We start from the raw sequence: 18,449 nt of genomic DNA, 5'->3' as shown, positions 1-18,449 counted from the left end.
CTGGGGAAAACAATTGCCCTCTTAACTTTCCAATCTCCTCCATCCCAAGGACTAAGAGTCTGGCCACCTTCTCCACCCATCCAGTGCTCACCATGTTCTTCATCTTGGGCAGGCGCCTCTGCCAGCAGTTGTAGATGAGCCCCAAGACGATGATGATGGCGCAGATGGAGCCGATGATCACCAACACCACAAAGAGCTTCCCGTAATCACTGCGCGTCTGGTTAGGGTGCGACTGGCAGCTTGTGGTGGTCGAGTAGTTCTGGATACCAATCTGGAAGGAAGGAAGCAGTACACTAAAAGTCCTGACCTGCAGGCAGATAGAATCCTGTTCAGACTTTCCAGGGTCCAAGTACAGGACCACGAATGTGGACAGAGGAAGTAAAAGCCAGGGTTGGAGACTCAGGTTGTACACTGTCTTACATTACTAGACGCTCATAACTATACATAACACCATTTTCCATGAAAGCTGACACATCAGCAAATGACAGCAGGCACAATTTTATTTTGCTCACCTGCACAAGGTGTGTACCTTTGTGTATGACAAGGAGGTTTTCATGGGAGAAATTGTCCAAGACTGAGAGTCCCCAAGACAAACTATTGACCACTGATGGGTGCTGAGGCTTTGGTAACTGCTTGGCAGAGAATGTAACCTTAATAAATAGGTTTCCATTAAAGCTCAGATCCTAAGAGGGCATAGTGGTCTTTACAAGGTCTTAATAGTGGAGAGCTGCCAGCTGAGTCTAAAAGCTTAGGGATAGCTCCCTGAGAAACTGGCCCCCTGTGGCTGTCAGCAAACAGCCCAGTGTTGGTCCCAGTGACTTGGCAGATTTGAAACAGGTTATGTATCAATTCAGTACTAAGTATGACGGGTGTAAGAGAATATCCTCCATCCTCCTTGCAATCTCGTTGCTTGTGCAAGGGCAGCACTTTGAGCAGAGTTTCATTACTGACAGAGTCACAGAGCTAGAGGCATGGGGCAAGGAGGCTCTGGTAGAACTCACATTAACACGGGGCCACAGTTGCAAAGTTAAACCTTGCATCCACATAAGTCCTTCCTTCTGGACAGTTCTAGCTGCTGATACTTCAGTCACACAATTTCTACAGGGTTGGCTTTTTGCACTTTCTCTGGTGTAAGCCAATCAATACACCACTGAGCAGTTAATTTGCTTTGTCTAACTGCACCAGTTTGTTGGGTCAGGGGAAGACCTGAGAGCAGACAGCCAACAAGGCAGTGGCTCAATCCTGCTGCTAAAATCAACAAAATTAATACAGTGGTTGGCACAAAGAACTCAAGCAGAATCAGGTCTTCAGTGCCTACATACCCTGTAGGACAAAGGGGCAAAGCCTGAGATCGTGGGACTGATTTGTCCTCATCTCTATCCTTTTCCAAGCTGCCCAGGGTTAGAAGGGAATGTGTGAGGCCTAGAGGCAAATGGCAGAGGAGTCTGGCATCCATTGACCCAGGTCCTCTGCCTGCCCTTGTGGAGGCAGTTGTTTAAGGAGTGGAATGCAGACCCTGGAATTGTAGAAGGTGTGTGAATGTGTCAAGAGAAGCCAGTGTATGTAAAACAGCTGGAGGGTGAGCAGGGCCAAATGTGGGGGTCTGCAGCAGCCACGCTGCTTTGGACAATAGTATGGAAGGGGTGACACTGAGAATCCCACCAAAATTAATGTGTGAAAAGCAGTCTCACAACCAAGCCAGAAAAGCAGGGAGGGAACAACCCATAGTTACTCTCTTAAAAGGAACAGACATTTGATGGTCTGGCTACTACCAGTGAGGGGAGAAGGGAGTTTGCCAAGCATCTGACTCATCTGTTTGCCTGCTGTGGGTTCAACACTTGGTTAGCCTGAGATATGCTCCCAGTTTTCAAGTTGCTTATTTTAATTGTATAACCAGTCTTAACAAATGGATGCAGGCAGACAGGCTCTTACCTCAGCTAAGCTCCTCTTAACATCCCCCAGTGCCATGAGAACATCTTTTGTAGGGATAACGCCTGTAAAGTAGAGGAAGAGATCAGTGCTGCTCTCAGCTCAGGTTAGTCAGATGTATTCATCAGTATAAAATCCCCAACAGGATGAAGGCAGGGAAACACACATTTTTGTTCATTGGTGTTTTATGTCAGGAGGCTGAAAGAACACAGGATCACAGACAAAGGTACCGCCAAATACTCTTTAAAGGAGTAAAAAAATCCAGGGATGAACTAATATCAGAGCAACCTAGGTATCCTCCCCCCCACTACAGAAGCTCTCAGGATCCGTGTCTGCTCTGGGAGCGAGCAGCAGCACTCAGAAAGTTATGGAAACAGGTTCACAGAGGTCATAGAGGCCATCAAGTCAACATTACAAACCTCTGTCAGTAAGTGGGCAGGAAAAGGGCCCCTGTATGAAAACAGGAATAAAGAGATGGTAAAATGTTCCAGTCCAGCCCATGTTCACTGACAGCTTTTGTTTCTTTGGGGATGAAGGAGGGCACTATGAGGACCATCCTAGTTCAGACAGGACTTCAGAATTGATAGGTTAGGAAGTGAACCAAGAGCAGGCTGTCATATCCTACCATGGAGGAGAGTACATAAGGAGAAACCTGACAGATGCTCAGGGAAAGGCAATCCAGGGAGGCAGCAAAGTGCAGAAGTGCAAAGTGCAGTGCTTCGTGCAAGCAGTGAGGGACAACCCAGAAGACAGATGTGAAGAAAGATGTTCTCAGTCCCTCTCCATCCCTCAAGTCCAGTGAACACTGAGAACTGGTGGGGTTGAAATGGATTGGAAAGCAAAAGCTCCTTCCAACATGGCTGTGTACCTCCATTTGGGAGCCCCTTAAATACACTCCCCATCACAGGAAGGCTCCTTGTGCCAGCACTTACCCTGTTCCCCTGCCAGCGTCATTAGCAAGTGCTTGTCATTCTCATTGGGTTTGCTCAGAGAGATGAGCCAGCGGTCCTGCAGCCCCTCTGCCTGCCTGGAGAAGGCATCCTCCACCAGTGCCAACAGCTGGGGACCCCTCTCCAACCGAAATTCCTCCTGCCACAGGAAAGGAACCTTGGTGAGTGCATGGTAGGGACAAGGCAGCTGTAGCACTGCAGGGCTGGTACAGCTGAGACCTCACACGTGCCCAAAAGCCAGCAGTGTTAAACCTGGTGCAACGCTCTGCTGCACAGTGCCCCAGGCTGGAGCCACAAACACCTCCTGATGCACCAACCTTCCTCCTCAGCTCCTGTGGCTGCCATATGCCCCACACCAAGCCCAGCTCTCCTGGCACACAGGGATCCTGAAGCAGCATTATGGTGTAAGGTGAGAAGGAAGCAGTCAGGCTCCTGCCCGCAGCCAGCGCTGGGTCAGCAGGTGCCGCTCAGCCTGACGTGCTCCAGCCATCCCTCAGCAGGCGCCTTTGCTGCTTTCTCACTCCTGTGTTTCTATTCTCATCTCCAGTTGCCATGCCAACCTGAAGGCCACACAGATGATTAATAAAATGGAGAGTTCTTGTTGCCATGGCAATTTGAAGCGCTCAGGGCAGGCACAGGCCTGTGCCAAAAATGGCCTAATTGGACATCAATGACTGGAGCCTGAATCACAAGAGCCTGGCAGTGCCTCCTCTTATGAAATTATGGGTTTTGGTATGGGGAGGCAGGAGGAGCTGTGTGAGGAAACAGCACTGTGATGCAGCACCATGATGCCCAGCTGCAGCTCCAGCTCATGGTCCCACTGCCAGTCTGAGGCCCTCATTTGGGGGATGCAGAGGAAAGGGGAGCAGCTGAGCCAGGAGCAGGAGGACAGAAGCGAGGTGTTTCTGGTGATGGGGAAAGCAGAGCTTGCAGAGCACTGATCAATTCTCCATGGTGGAGAGGAGGGAGCAGTGAAGGAGCCTGAATGCACCTGTGCCAAGGTGAGGTCACCTCCCGATGCGCAGCCAGGTAGCACTGCTGGGTGAGATCCTGCAGTCCTCACTTGGGCAAACTTTCCAGGTATGTTGAGTGGGAGATTTGCCCAGAGAGAGAATGAAGTGATTCCCTTACCTGGAGCCCACTGGGAAGACAAATAGGCTTCCAGCTTAACACAGAAATACAGACATGATCCCTGCTGCAGGTAAAAGCCTGGTGCCATGAAGTGTATTGAAGCTCAAAGTGCAACCTTCTGGAAGGAGCTAAGCACCCTCCTTGTCCCTCAGCTTTTCAGTGGGACTCGATACCAGCAGATCATGGCACCAAAACATTGAAATATGTGAAGAATACCCACTCACACTAATTTAAACTACAGCACTTGCAACACAGGTTCTCCCTCAAAACCCAAACACCAGAGTTCCAATACAGAAACAAAAAAACAAAAGAGACAGGAAGACAGTAGGTGAGATGCCCAAACTGAGCAAATTACCAAGGGTAGGAAACAAATTGCATCAACATCAGTGGAAAGATGAAGAGCTTGATTCCAGCTTCACTCATGCAAAGTAGTAATGGAGGCAGGGAATGATGAGATGCTCATGTTAAATATGTATGTCGACAAATGTCCCTTTGAATAAGGGGTAGTACAGCACAAATCATTCACTGGGAAATATGTTTTGAAACATGAAATCAAGCAGAAAAACAGTTCAGTCCTGCCTATCCCAGGGCACCATCTTCCTCAGCAAGGCAGAACTGAGGATTCAACAGCAAAGACATAATTTGATCAAGAGACATCTGCACATCTGCTTTTCAGTTCTTCCCCTTACAGAGGTTTAAACAACACAAGTGACCACAGAAAGGAACTTACTACATATTACAAAATTAACTAGTATTTAAAGTCCACAGAGATGGTGGAAAGAGGGATGGGGACATGAAGGAAACAGGGCAGAAGAATTCTGGTTTTCAAGGACTCCTTTTCTGCATTACAGTTGTGAACTGTAGCAGAGATACATAAAGCACTCCACACTGGTCAGCCTAAATTAGGAGAAAAAAGACTGACTTTTCATCTATTCTTAGAGCAGTCGGCATGCCTTACTGTGTATAGGAATTTCCCCATTTTCCCTGTCCCCAAAAAGGTCACCTTTAAAAAAAAAGCGAAGCAAATCAACCAAGAACTCATCAGCAGTGGCAAGAGGTCAGTGCCAGAGAGCAACCCTGCAGTAACAGAACCAGCTGGTTCTGCCCACAGCAGGAGCCCCACAAAGCAGGAGTGCAGATGCACAAGGCCAGAACACAATTCCTCAATGAAACATTTTGGTCTCAGGGTGTCAGGCTTATAATAATTTCTTAGAATTATGAAAGGCACCTTGACCCCAGGCCTTTCACAACTGGTTTTTAAGTGCCTGATAAAAGGCCCAGCCGAAGTGAACAAGCCCTTTTATCAGGGATCCACAACAGGCTCTGGGCTCATGAATTAACTGCAGCTTTATGAGATGGATGGACAGGCATTGGATTAGCAAAGCATGGCTGGTTAACAGACACAGATAACACACAAGATAATAGGGTTGAGAGAAGAGACCCTTAAGGAAGATTTAGTGATAACTGCTTGATACTTATCCATGCACAGTGTAAATGGGAGTCCCTATTCCTCTGAGCCATCAGAGGATTGTTACTATATGCTGGAAGGAATGGAAGGAAAAGGAAGAGAAGGAAGGAAGGAGAGCTGCATTCAATCCTGTAAGAGGTGCAATGTTAAAAGCTCTCATGTCTCGTGACAATCCAGGTACTGACTGGCACAGACTAGCAGCCAGAAGTTAGGAAAAAATCCAGTATGGAACTGACATGTGCTAGACTTGGAGCAAAATCATCTCTCTCCACCCACTCTTTTTCCCTTTTGGAGAACAGGAATATTTCTGTCCTCCTCCCCTTCTCTTCACAGCCTCTGTATGTTGAGTTTAATGCTTTTAAAATGTTTTGTGGTGAAAGCAGACAGCAAGAGCTATGCCTGCCTTCACTTTCCTAAACACCATTGCCCCCGTGCCATCAAATCTCTTTGGGCTGACTTACACAGTCAATGTTATCCGACATATTCAGGATGATATAGTTCTTTCCCGCAAGGTTGCTCCAGTCTTTACAGATCACCTGGAGAGACAAGACAAAGACAGCTGGGTTCAGGTGTGAATGTAACTCTGCTGCTGAAAGCACAAGGGACGGGAGCAAGTCACTGTGCCATACTCCCAGAAGCACTTCTCAAAGGATGTGGCTGTCCTTTAACTCTCTGTTCTAAGGAGCAATCACCATTTCAGTGCTAACAGGGACAAAGTTACTCTCCCAGCTTGCCACAGCTCAGCTTGACCTCCCTCCTCTATCTAGACTCAAGGAGGACACAAGTTCTCAGTGGAAAACTCTCTAGCCTGCAGCCTTATCAGCACTTTACACAAAACCTAACCAGGAGCCTCTGTGGTCCTTAAACAAACTGGTGAGACAGGGCAGCACTTTGCAGGCAGGATAGGATGCACAGAGGAACAAAGTCACTTGCTCAGGCTCCTGAGTACCATGGGGCAGAAAGCAAAATTAAAAGCCTTGCTTCGTACTTTCTCACCAGTCAGCTCCTGCTACATATCTTCTCTTAACCAGCTGCCAGTTTGCTGGATTCAGGAACTGCAGTTCACCCCTCCTCTCCCACAGGCTCTCCTACACCAATATCCTCACAGAACTGTACTCTGCTCCACCTGCTCCATCTGGTCCCTGCAGGCAGCAGTAGCAAAAACAGCACTTTCTTCTCACTCCTCTTCCAGAAATCCTTGGGGCCATGTTTGTCCTGACACTTCCAATAATGCAGACTGAGGAAACAAGGAGTTTTCTCTGCTGTGCATGCCCCAGAAGAAAGGTGTTCAGCTTCTGTTTATCAGAAGCAGGATTTTGTGCATCTAGGAAGATGTGAGGGGCCAGGACTTTCACCAAAGATGATGGATGGACCCTTAAGAACTGCTGTGAATAACTCTCCCTGAAAATTCAGTTTTGACTGGGTGAACAGAAAAACATACTTCCAGCAGTCAGACTCAGGGACGGGCTTAAACACTCCCCAGGAGTGAAGTACCCAAATATCCCCACTGCAACCTCCCAGCCCAGCCCCTGCTCCCAGTGCAACCTGTGCTGAGTCCCAGGGCAGCTCTGTTGGCAGCATGGCCACGCGGGCATCCCCAGCCTGGGGTGACGAGCTCCTCTCTGCTGCTGCAGTCTCAGTGGCTGACTCGGTGTCATTCCAAAGAGGATCCAGCGCAGGCTCATCAGCTCTGTCCCACAGAGACACAGAAGAGGGCTGCTGCTCACTACCAGGAAGAGTCTGGGTGCCTGGGGAGCTGCTTGTAGGAGAGGGTGTCCCCACAGGTGTTTCCACTGTCTGCTCTGTTTCAGCCAGCATCGTGGGCTCCAGCATCTCCCACCCCACCGTGGGCTCTGACACCTCCTCCCTGGCTGAATGCTCTTCCCCACCAGCCTCCACCGTGGTCTCTGCAAGCTCTGCTCCTGTTGTAGCCACAGTCAGCTCTGAATCTGTTCCCCCAACAGCCCAAGTGTCTCCAGTTGTCACCTCAAAGAGTTCTTCCGAATCAATGGGAGATCTTGCAGCAACAGTAGTAGAAAAAGTAGAGGGCACAGGTAGAAGACCTGGTCCCATGCTGCTCCCAAGGTCTAAGCCTGGAGAAACAGAGTCCTCTTCTTGCCCTCCTAAGGCTGCATCAGTCACAACACCTGGCCTGGCAGAGGCTGTGGAAAACAGAAGGGAGAAGGAGTCCTCTTGGTCCACTGTTTCAGAAGATGTAACCTCTGGTCCAGAAGTCTGGAGACTCTCCATTCCTCCTCTTGAGTGGTCAATAGGGAGCAGCCCCTCCTCTTCCTCTAGTGTGGAGAAAGGCGTGTGTAAGTCAGGCTCCACAAATTCTGCTGGTGGCTGGACAGTGGCCATTTCCCAGTTGTCTACTTGTGTCCCATTTCGTTTCAGCAATGCCTTCTGAGATGAAGCAGGAAAGGTATAATCTAAAAAGAGATCCAAAAGACTTCATGTTACGTCTGAACTAAGAACTCTGAGAGGCAGAGAATATCCCATTACGTGTCCAGCCACAGGTGGGGGTCAAATGGCAGAGACCCTCCAAGAGCAGGTAGCCTGCCACAGCAAAGAACCATCCCATCCAATATGTGCACTTCTTCATCTACCCATCCCATCAAACCCATATTCCCAAGGGATTATTTCCATATTTTTCTCTCCACATTAGTCTGTCCATAGGCACTTTCACAGACAGTAATACATAACAGTTTTGACACCTGGCATCTTTATTTTGAGGTTATAAGTGTTAGGAATCAGCTAGAACCCAGAGATTCATTTCAGATGGGATTGAGAAAGATATGGGATGGTAGCAGCAGTCAGCCACGAGCTAAATGGGAAATACTACAGAAGAGAAACTAAAGCACAGAAAACCAAATCCTCCTTCCTGGCACAGCCAAGTAATACCACCAACCCCTGAATCAATCTGAGCATATTTGAAATGCAGAATTTTAGTTTGTACAGCACTTCAGAGCAGAAAATTCATCCCACAAACATCTGCATTAGTTTTGCTTTGCTACAGCAGCTGAATCTAACTCCCCTCCCTCCAACTACAGCCTCTGCTGTTCTGTGGCTCTGACCACGAATGGGAAGTGTTGTTGCTAGACAAACAGATGCTGAAGGAGATGCAGCTCACAAATCTAAGGTCAGAGCAGGCTGGGGTTTCTTCTGAAAGCTAACAAGGAACTGGGGACCCAGGAAAAGGAACGTATCTGTAAGATCAGATATGTTTAGCTCAGGGTGACAGGCACAAATCCAGCAAGCATAAATCAACCTTCATCTTTCTTGAGAAACTGTTCATACCCACGGAGTTCTGTTTCAGGAGTCTGCATCCCAATTAACTCCCTTTCTCCCCAAGCCAAGCACAGCACATTCTCACTGAGAAGGGAAGGAAGACGATCCCTTCACAGCCAGAAATCAACCCCCTGCTCTGTCTATGGTTATTAAGTAAATGACTGTCTGAAATTCCCAAGGCTCCCCTCTCTCCTCCTGCCTGCCAAAGCAGATGCTCCACTGAGCACAGTGGGCAGCAGCTGTCTGGATGCCTTACAGAGATCTGCACAAAAAACCTCCACATATTCCCGACTCCAATCCCTCGCTCACTGCTGCCAGAGTGGGTGCAAGCTCCCAGGCAGAGAGGCCATGTCAGCATACACACCACTGCCCTGGGTATTCCCTGGCAATCAGGACTGCCCATGCTACTCCTGCCCAACCCTCCTGAGCAGAAAACACACTGTTCCATCCACCCCAAGCAGGAGGTGTAAATATCCTCCTGTTCAGCTGGCAAGTGGCTTTTCTAACCCACAGCTCGTTCCCTTTAAGGTGTCAGCAGCCCCTCCCAGATGTTGTCCAAAGATGAGTGTAACCCAGCTGCTGACCTGCATGGTGTAGAGACTGGCTCCCAGTTCTGTCTGCAAAGAGGCCACTGGGATTCATTGCCCAGGGCAGGCAGAAGTCATGTTGCTTTGCTGCTGCGTCTCACTAGAGAGCACTCCACAATTGACACTCCACCCAAAGACCCAGAGGATTAAAAGACTTTTGCTTCCCAACAGCAAGCTGGTGATGCTTCCTCATAGGCCAAGGAGGATGGTAAGAGCAATCAGTAGCAGCACAGATCAAAGAAAACCCATCTCTCCTCCACTGCCTGGCACTGGTCTTCTCAAAGGCCCATACCAACAGGTAACATCCCAGTGTCTGCAGACATGGTCACTGCCTTACTGGATGGATGGCAGGAACAGCCACAGGCCATGGGATTGAGGAGGTTTCAGTGGGACTGTCTTCAGACAGATAGTAAAGCTTAGTGCATCTCCCAGGGCTTTGCTGCTCCTCCTGCTGCAGGGATAACTCAGGGTTTGCACCAAGAACCTCCTCTGCCCTGACATGCTGGGGGTGAAAAGTGAGGGGGTTGCCCTTTTAAACAAGGCCCCGTCAGATAAGATGTTATTTTCAAGGATCAGTGATCCAATCTGCCATCTCCTTTGCCTAAAGACATTCTAAGACATTCTCAAGTCCTTTACACCTTCCTCTCTTCCTTGCTCTTCTTTCCACCTGGAGCAGAGCACAAACTGGCAGGCAGATGGGCACAGCAAAAAAACAAACCATGAAAAAGCAGCATGAGGTCCGTCCCACGGGACCAGAAATGCTCCCAGCCTGTCAGCTCTCCTTTGAAGTCACACACTCAACCTTTCCTTAGAGTGCTCTGTCACAGATTAGTTGGCTCCCGTGGGGGAAAGCCCCACATGGTGCAGCTGTGCCGCCTTTCCACCAACAAGATCTAAAGATCTCAGAGGAACTGCCGCCTCTGTCATCTCTTCCAGGCAAAGAAAGTTTAGGACCCATCCCACTCTCTCCCAGCAGACTTCTATCTTACAAGGCAGCCAAAGATTGAAACCTGAGCTGCTTCTCTAGGCCAACAAATCAACAGGGTAGAAGCAGACACAGGAATCCTCACACTTGCTACTAACTGGGTTAACATTCCCACTTGTCATCAGTTTCCCCATTACCCTGCATGTTAAACTGAGAACATCCTTCCATCTGGTTCATAAGACCCACTGATTAGAAACTCAACTCCTCTCAAATCCTGAGAGGGCTATTACTCAGATTCAAGTAGGGAACGGTGAAACTTGAGGCATAGGGGTGCTGGACTGTGTTCCTTAAAACAAGGATCTCTCCATATAACCCAGTTACCAAAGGGGTTCAATCCCTTTCCAGGTTCAGGAAGGATCACAGAATCATCAAGGTTGAAAGAGACCTTCAAGATCTAGTCCAACCATCAACCCAGCAGCATTATTATCATCCCTAAACCATATCCCCAAGTGCCACATCCAGATGCCAACTACGATGAGTCAATCCTTCCTTCCAGACTCTTCAGCTAGACAGTTCCTGTCTGGAATCAGCTCCTCCTGTCTCACTAACAAGGGCATCTGCCAACTTCTCAAGATCAGATTTAAGGCACTTTAAGGCACTCATATTTCTTTTCATTTACACTCCTGTTCTTTGATTTGAAGGAAGTTTTGCATGCTGTCCATCTCCCTGGTATGATCTCAGCCCCCAAGCTGGTCTGAGCATATTCTTCCCAAGCCTCCATCCAGACAAGCTGGCCTGTCACTCATCTCTGCAATGCAGAGCTAAGAGCTTGCCCATTTGAAGAGTCTTCTCAGCATTTCCATTGATTCCTATTCCCTCCAACCCTAAGGGAACTCAAAGAGCATCTCCCATTTTTAGCATCTCTTCCAGCATTCAGGTAGCAGTTCCCCTTCAGTAAGTGGTTTGCAACCCCCTTGGCCACCTGGCTGTCCTCTACCTGCAACAGACCCAATGCACCTGGTTCCCACGCTCTGGGCACATGGCAGCGCACCCACAGACCTTCCCACCTTCCTGTGCCAGTGCCATCCACTTCCCTCATCACCATTTCTGTGGGGAGAAACAGCAACCACGGAACAGAGAGGCAGAAAGACACAGCAGCCTGTGCTCCTGTTGCAGGAATGGGACAGACTTCTGCTAAAGGAGACAGGTATTATGGAGCTGGCTGCAATGCCAGATTTGTCTGGCTCGTTTATCAGCTCATCTAATTTCAGGGAGGAAGCAGAGCTCTGGCAAGCCCAAGGATGCCTGAGAAGAGAGAAGGTAGTAACTGCACACACCATCAGCTCCTTCCCTGACAGGGTCTGCTGTCTCCCACCAAGATCAGGAGTAGGCTGGAGCACAAGAGGAGCTCGTGGCCACACACAGACATGGCATGTGCCCCTTTCCCACCACAAACAAGAGCAGCCAAGCCACAATGGAGCCAGCCTGATCACAGGGGGGGACAGCTCAGGAGAACCAACCACTGGAACGATGAAACTGTCCCAGCACCTCTGGCAAACAGTCTAGCAGGGATGAGCCAGAGGAGTGTAGCAGGCAGACACAGCTCTACATCATGTACCCTCCCAGAGCTTCTCAGCCACACCATCCCCTTGGGAGTCTGGTTCACTGATATGAAATTACACACCTCTGCCTCACCTCTTTACCACCACATCCTTAGCTTCACCCCTTAATGGCTTCCATCAGTGGTGATATTATGGATATTGCAGCATCCAGCTGCCTCCCACAATCACCCAGCTTTTCCCTTCCAAGCTCTCTTACAAAAACCCTCAGGCAGTATTTTCTAAATAAACCGTCTTTCACAGCCTTTGGAAGACTTGCCCTTTGCATCTCCAAGCAGACCCAGGTCTGGGTCACACAGATCCATTTTCTTTGCCTGAGGAGATGATTTTCCCTGGGAGAGGTGAACATGAGCTTCAAACCTCTGCAGAATCTGCCATTCAGGCAATGTCCTGCTTTCTCCAAAATCAATACCAGAACTTCCCTGACACCAGATGGACCAAGACATGGCACTGTGCCAAAGCACAATTCCCCAGCCAGACATTGAATTCATTACATTTCCGTAATGATGGAATTCTCCATCATTCAGAAGAGCTGGTCTCAGTTACTACCCTACAAGGTTCCCTACCCTGTATTTGCTATTAACTGTTTAAAGCAACTATGACAACTCAGGAAGAGGGTGATCCTCATTGTTTTTAGTACACATAACCTGACCATAAGGTGTTTATTGGATTAAACTGGAAGATCATGTTAACCAGTGATTGAATTACTGATAACTAGAAGGTACTGTAATAAAGACAAGACCATTCCTGGGTTCCAATCACAACACAAAGCATCATTCACACTAAAACATCTGCCAACTTTGGGAATCACATGGTGCACTCTACTGAAAATGCAGCCAGGTCTGAAACTGTACTTGCTCTCTTTTTTTGCAGTACAGAACAGTAAGGCTTACTGCAAAAAAAGTCATACTCCAGCTGATTGAAACCACAGGGGGATTTCAAGGAGGCAAAATACAATTACTGGTGCTGGAATTAAGCCAGTTGGGGCTAATATACTAATCTTCCAGAAGAGCTAGGAGAGGTTATTATCTGCGACTCCAAGACAAGTCCACACACACAAAAGAGATCACAGTCAAAAGAGAGACCCAAAGTAGCAAAGTGATTAGGCCTCATTATGGTTGAATTTGCTTGAGGTACAGACTGGGCACCAAGGACTACAGCTGTTCCCAAATAGCCTCATACCTTATTCCAGCTCAGCACACAGACTGCAATAAAGGCAGAATAAGCCATCCTCAGTCAGTCAGGGAACACCCTGCCCACAGAAACTCTCTGTCACAGGTCAGACTTTGGCAGCAATGTCTTCACAGAGCTGGCTTGTCCCAAGATAGATGACCCCTGTCCCTGTACACTAAACCAGGGCACAAACAAGAGGCATCCCAGGAGCTGAGCTAGGCAGGCGGCTGCTCAGCACTAAGCTGCTTATGGAGACAGTCTTTACCAGGTGCTTCATTTCATTAATGATTGGCTTGAAGATGGTATTAAGAACTGCAGATCTGCTGTCAGTCTGGATGAAGAGGCAGTAGATTTCAGTAAGGCTGAGAAACATCAGGATCTCTCTTTGCCAGAGGCAAGTAATTCATCATGGAAAGAAGTGAATCTCACTATCAGAGAAGATGGAAGGTATTTTATTCCATTAGCTGGTCAGAAAACTTACTTCTTCTTGAATCTAGTCTTTCTGACATGTCTGTCCCACTATTCCTCCCCTAACTCCCCTGGGAATCCCTTCTGCTAATTACTATGAATAATTAAAAGATTACAATTTCCTCCCCCATCCCACAAAGCACCACATGCTGTCCTAGGAAATCACCAATCTATAAGACTAAATTGGATAGCTCCCAGTACAGTCATCCCTGTGTCTTCAACCACCTTGGAACTAAAGAGCAGTCCCTGGCTGTAATGAAGTGAGCTTCATGCCAGCCCACTGTAACACTGCAAAATGGGATGATGCGCTCCAGTCCTTGAGCACTCAGCTGTTGGGCAGGGGAGGAGAGGGACTAAGTGCCCTCATGCAGTAGACATTCACAAGTCTTGTGTCCAGTTTCAGGAGCCCACACTTCCCAACAATTAATGTTTAGGCTGCCTCACACTCGAGCCTTCGCTGGAAAAGAGGAACATGTGGGGCAGTGCATCCTGACCAAGCCAAAGAACACTGAGAGCTCCAAACAGGGAGAACTTCAGGGTGGATACACCACCATGTAACTCCTTCACCAGAAACAAGGGATTCAAAGAGACCTACAACCCTATTGACTCCCATCTTCTAGCCTTAAAGCTGATGAGATGTTTTACCTGTTGCCAAGGACATCTGTGTAGCAGCAGGAAACACAGGGGACTGGAAGCCTCCAGGCAAAACAAGATGGAGAAATGGGAAGAAAGGAAAGGAGGAAAGGAAGGGCCAGATACAAGACTCTACAGGTCCACTGAGCTGATCTGTGGCTCAGGCCAATTTGCTACCAAAGGTGAAGCAAAGCAGCCAAACCCAAACTATAACCAGAAGTTTCTGGGTTCCCTGGAAGCCTGAAGGGATGCAGAAGTAACAGGTTCCCAGCTCCACTGACTTGCCTTTTAGCTGCAGTACAAATCACACTGCTTCTTTCCATAAGGATAAAGCATCCAAATTCCCACCAGACCTAATCCATCTCCTCCACATGTGGCTCCACTGGAGAGCAGCTGTGCATGGAGTGACACACATGCAAGTGCACACTTCTGTGCACTGTCAGACAGACTGAGACAAATGTCAGGGCCCCTCCAAAGGTTGGTGCTCACTGATGTCAATATAGAATCACTCTTCTGTAGCATAAATCAGGAAAAGCACATTATTCAGGAGAACCAGAGCCCCAGGCTGAGCTGTGCTCTCCCACTGGGAGTTTGTTCTCACTTTCTAATGGACTAACAGGTGGCCCTAGAAATATTTTCTATAAATATTTTTAAAGGATGTTTTTTGTGCACTTAACAAAAAAAAAAAAAAAATGGCAGCAGCTGCAGATTGTTATTGCTTTTTAGCTCTTGCAGCCTTGAAGTCACACAAAGACAGGGCAGCCTCCCCACACAGAGTTCAGACGGACATAAAAAAACAGGAGAGATGGAAATAACTAATACAGCTTTTCAATAGCAGGAGATATGGCCTATCTGCAAGACCCCCACCAGTTCAGGCCCAATATCTTTGTAAAAAGACAAAAAGAAGCCAGCACAGGTCTCCTTTCATAGCAGGTAGATTCCTCTCTTTAGGACTACAACAATCCTGTTCTGTGCCTTGACTGAGGCAGTGTTTCCAGTGTGTGCCAGGGACAGAGATACCAACTATGCTGTGCTACACTTCACTGAATGAAATCTCACATAAGGAAAACTTACACTATAAACTTTTTTTCCTTAAACAGCAGCTGTTTAAAACTTTTAATGGGTTTATACGTTGAAAATAACCTAACAGATGTCATCACACAGATCCACAACGCATCACATGGCATCTGCCACACATGCAGCATGTAAGTTCCATTGGTTGGGTGCATCTCTCATACAGAGGCTTTGCATGACAGGAGAAGACTGCCCAATTTAGGGATGCTATTACGATATCCTTTATTGTAAAATGACACACGGCAGGTTTCTAATTAAATTTTAAGTAGAAATGTGCTCCCAGCTCTTGAATAATTCAAACTGTTCTATTAACCAAGGTTCTGAAATGCCATTGAGACATGAGCTCTGGACACAGCAACTGTCAGGGGAAGAAACAGCACTTGGAAGCAGAGCAGTGGTTAGCTGGGCAGCGGATAGGGCAGGGTATGCATAAAGGACAGCTGAAAGAGCACATCTGCTCCTGGAGGAAAGAACTGCAGGCGAGAACGGAAGGAGAGAGCAGCGTGTTCTGCATGCAAATGGGGCGAGGCACGTGCAAGAGGCAAGGCTGGGTTCAGTACCCAGTCATCCCGCTCTCAATGCACAAGCACATGCTGTTCTCCAAGTCACGTCCCGATCTGTGAGGACATGCAGGTGCCTGCTGGCACACCAAGAAAAGCGTCGCTGAGCGCTGCCAGCGCGCGAGAGCAGCTGAGCCAGAGCGCGTCCTAGGGATGCGCAGCAGGAACAGCGCCATCCCAACAACGGCGCCATCCCAACGGCAGCACCATCCCAACAACGGCGCCATCCCAACAACGGTGCCGTCCCAACAACGGCGCCGTCCCAACGGCGGCGCTGTCCCGACAGCAGCGCTATCCCAATGGCACCATCCCAATGGCGGCCCCATCCCAACGGCAGCACCATCCCAACAACGGCGCCATCCCAACAACGGCGCCATCCCAACAACGGCGCCATCCCAATGGCGGCGCTGTCCCAACAGCAGTGCTGTCCCGACAGCAGCGCTATCCCAACGGCACCATCCCAATGGCGGCCCCATCCCAACGGCGGCGCCATCCCAATGGCACATCCCAACGGCACCATCCCAACAACGGCGCCGTCCCAACAACGGCGCCGTCCCAACGGCACCATCCCAACAATGGTGCCATCTCAACAACGGCGCCATCCCAATAGCACCGTCCCAACAACAGCGCTGTCCCAACAGTGGTGTCCTCTCAACAGTGCATCCCAATGGCGCCATCCGCCCCCAGCACCACTGCACGGCACAGCTGCCCCACAGCCAGGCCTGCAAGTGCCCCAGGGCAAACAGAGCACAGCCAGACAGGTTTAGCAGCACTGTCAGTGAGCAAAGGGCTTTGGAGACCTAAGCTGGGATGGCCCTTGCCCCACATAGCATGCACTGTGCCCCAGGTACAACCCAAGCCACAGCTCTGCGGCAGCTCCCAGCCCTGTGTGAGCACAGGTGTTTTTTAAGGTCACAGAAATAGGAGAGGAGATAAAACAAGACTTGTGCTTTCTAATTGCAGACCTCAGATCTGCTGAGAGCGATACTGCATAAGGGAGGAGGGATAAGGCTGAAGCCTGGCCCTTGGGTAACACTTAATACACGTCCCACATGACACTTAAGAGCAGGAGCATGTGAAATAATCTCCTAAGCTACTGGAAACCCTGCAATGCACCTCCTTCTTCCTGTCATCCCTCTTTCTGAGAGCATCTCAAAGCCAATGAGTGGCTTGGGGAGAGACTACTGAGGGGACTCAGTGGTCTCAGAGAAACACTCCAGAGAGGAAAGCAAACTCAAATGCCAATGAAACCCATTTTGGTCATGATCTCTCAGGAAGTAGCAGGACGGGGTAGGCAACAGGACAGCTCCCAAGGGACAAAACCTGCTATTTTCTCTTGGACCAAATCCCCACTGAAGTCACAGAGTGAGGAATCCAGAATTTGACCCAGGGAACTCAGTTCTGACTAAAACACTAAGATGGCCTTGATCTCAGTCAGGCTCTTGAGACCTTAAAGTTGTACTTAATAGACAGCAACAGAAAAAAAACAAGAGAGAAGAGAGTATAAAGGGGAGAAAGTGAAAGGAGGGCATGAGGCAATGGGAAATTAGATGGAGGCAGTGCTTTTCCCAGCTCATAGCAGCTCAGGAATAAAAGCTCAGCTGTAACTTGGTTTCTAAAGCCTCTGCTTGCTCAGGGTTCATTGGGGACACATCAGGCACTGAGGTGAGAAAATAGAGCTGACATTTAATCTCAGGCCCTCCTAGCAAGAGAAGTGTCAAAGCAGGAAGATAGATCTCTGCATCCCTCCACTTCCCCAGAGTCCTTGCAGAGTGGGAGGAAGAATGGGGTAAAAAGAACATACCTGTTGCTGGTCCCAAGTCAAGGTTGGAGTCGTTGAGCTCTCCCCCATCTTCCCAGAAGTACTGTGGGGGCTGCAAGATCTTGGACTCCTCATTCTCCTCACTGGCAAAGCCTGACCCTGGAGCAGCATGCAGAGAGCCAGGGGCAAGATCTGCCTCTGCAGCCTCCGATCGCGTTTGCTCGTGGGAATTCATGGCCTCCAGGTGGGACATCATAGCAAATTCCAGCAGAGAAGTTGATGTGAGGCCATCGGCAGTTGGGTCCTCCGAGGAGGCAAGGCAGAGGCACAAGGTCCCTGTAAAATGACAGAAAACACACATCAGAGAGAGGAATGACACCCACTGGGCTTGTCTTCCCCTTGAAGCCTATTCCTGCCAAACCAACCTGCCCTGAAGATGGGCTGTGCTCTCAGCTGATGAGGAAAATTACGGTATTTTGGGAAACATCCACAAGCATGCAGAGGAGCATTCACATCCAGGGGGAGTCAGTGCCAAGCAATCATCCAGCCTGGGGCACCTCTTTTTGGGGTGATGATTCACCCTCTCTGAGGTGTTTTTGCCTCTGTTAAAGGATGAGGTGCCTTGTTAATTAGCCATCCTGGAGAGGAGGTGGAATGTCATATACTTCAGCCATGAAACTCTGGCCTTGTGAAAACAATGACAGTTTCTATCAGCCTGTCCTGATCTACAGCTATATTATATGCAGGGAGGCTGATTCAAACCAATATTATTTACAATCAGTATTAATCATGTTTTATATCTGTAGGGTGAAAATCTATTTTTTGGTTCAAACTTCAATGCACTCACATTTTTGGTTTTCATAAGGAAGGGCCGACCGT

General features: G+C 48.8%; 1 protein-coding gene across 1 annotated transcript in view; it reads right to left on the bottom strand.

Moving 5' to 3' along the window:
* Positions 1-18,449, bottom strand: part of PODXL2 (podocalyxin like 2) — a 32,715-nt gene that overhangs the window by 4,613 nt on the left and 9,653 nt on the right. The window contains exons 2-7 of the mRNA XM_053989716.1: positions 17,613-17,906; positions 7,024-7,910; positions 5,940-6,014; positions 2,862-3,018; positions 1,933-1,994; positions 92-271 (exon numbers count right to left, since the gene is read on the bottom strand). Coding sequence (XP_053845691.1) covers positions 92-271; positions 1,933-1,994; positions 2,862-3,018; positions 5,940-6,014; positions 7,024-7,910; positions 17,613-17,906 — 1,655 coding nt within the window. The remainder of the gene's footprint in view (positions 1-91; positions 272-1,932; positions 1,995-2,861; positions 3,019-5,939; positions 6,015-7,023; positions 7,911-17,612; positions 17,907-18,449) is intronic.

This window comes from Vidua macroura, chromosome 13 (assembly GCF_024509145.1).
Source record: "Vidua macroura isolate BioBank_ID:100142 chromosome 13, ASM2450914v1, whole genome shotgun sequence".
Lineage (NCBI taxonomy): Eukaryota > Metazoa > Chordata > Aves > Passeriformes > Viduidae > Vidua > Vidua macroura.
Note: the sequence above shows the minus strand (reverse complement) of the source record. Positions and strands in the feature narration are given on the sequence as shown.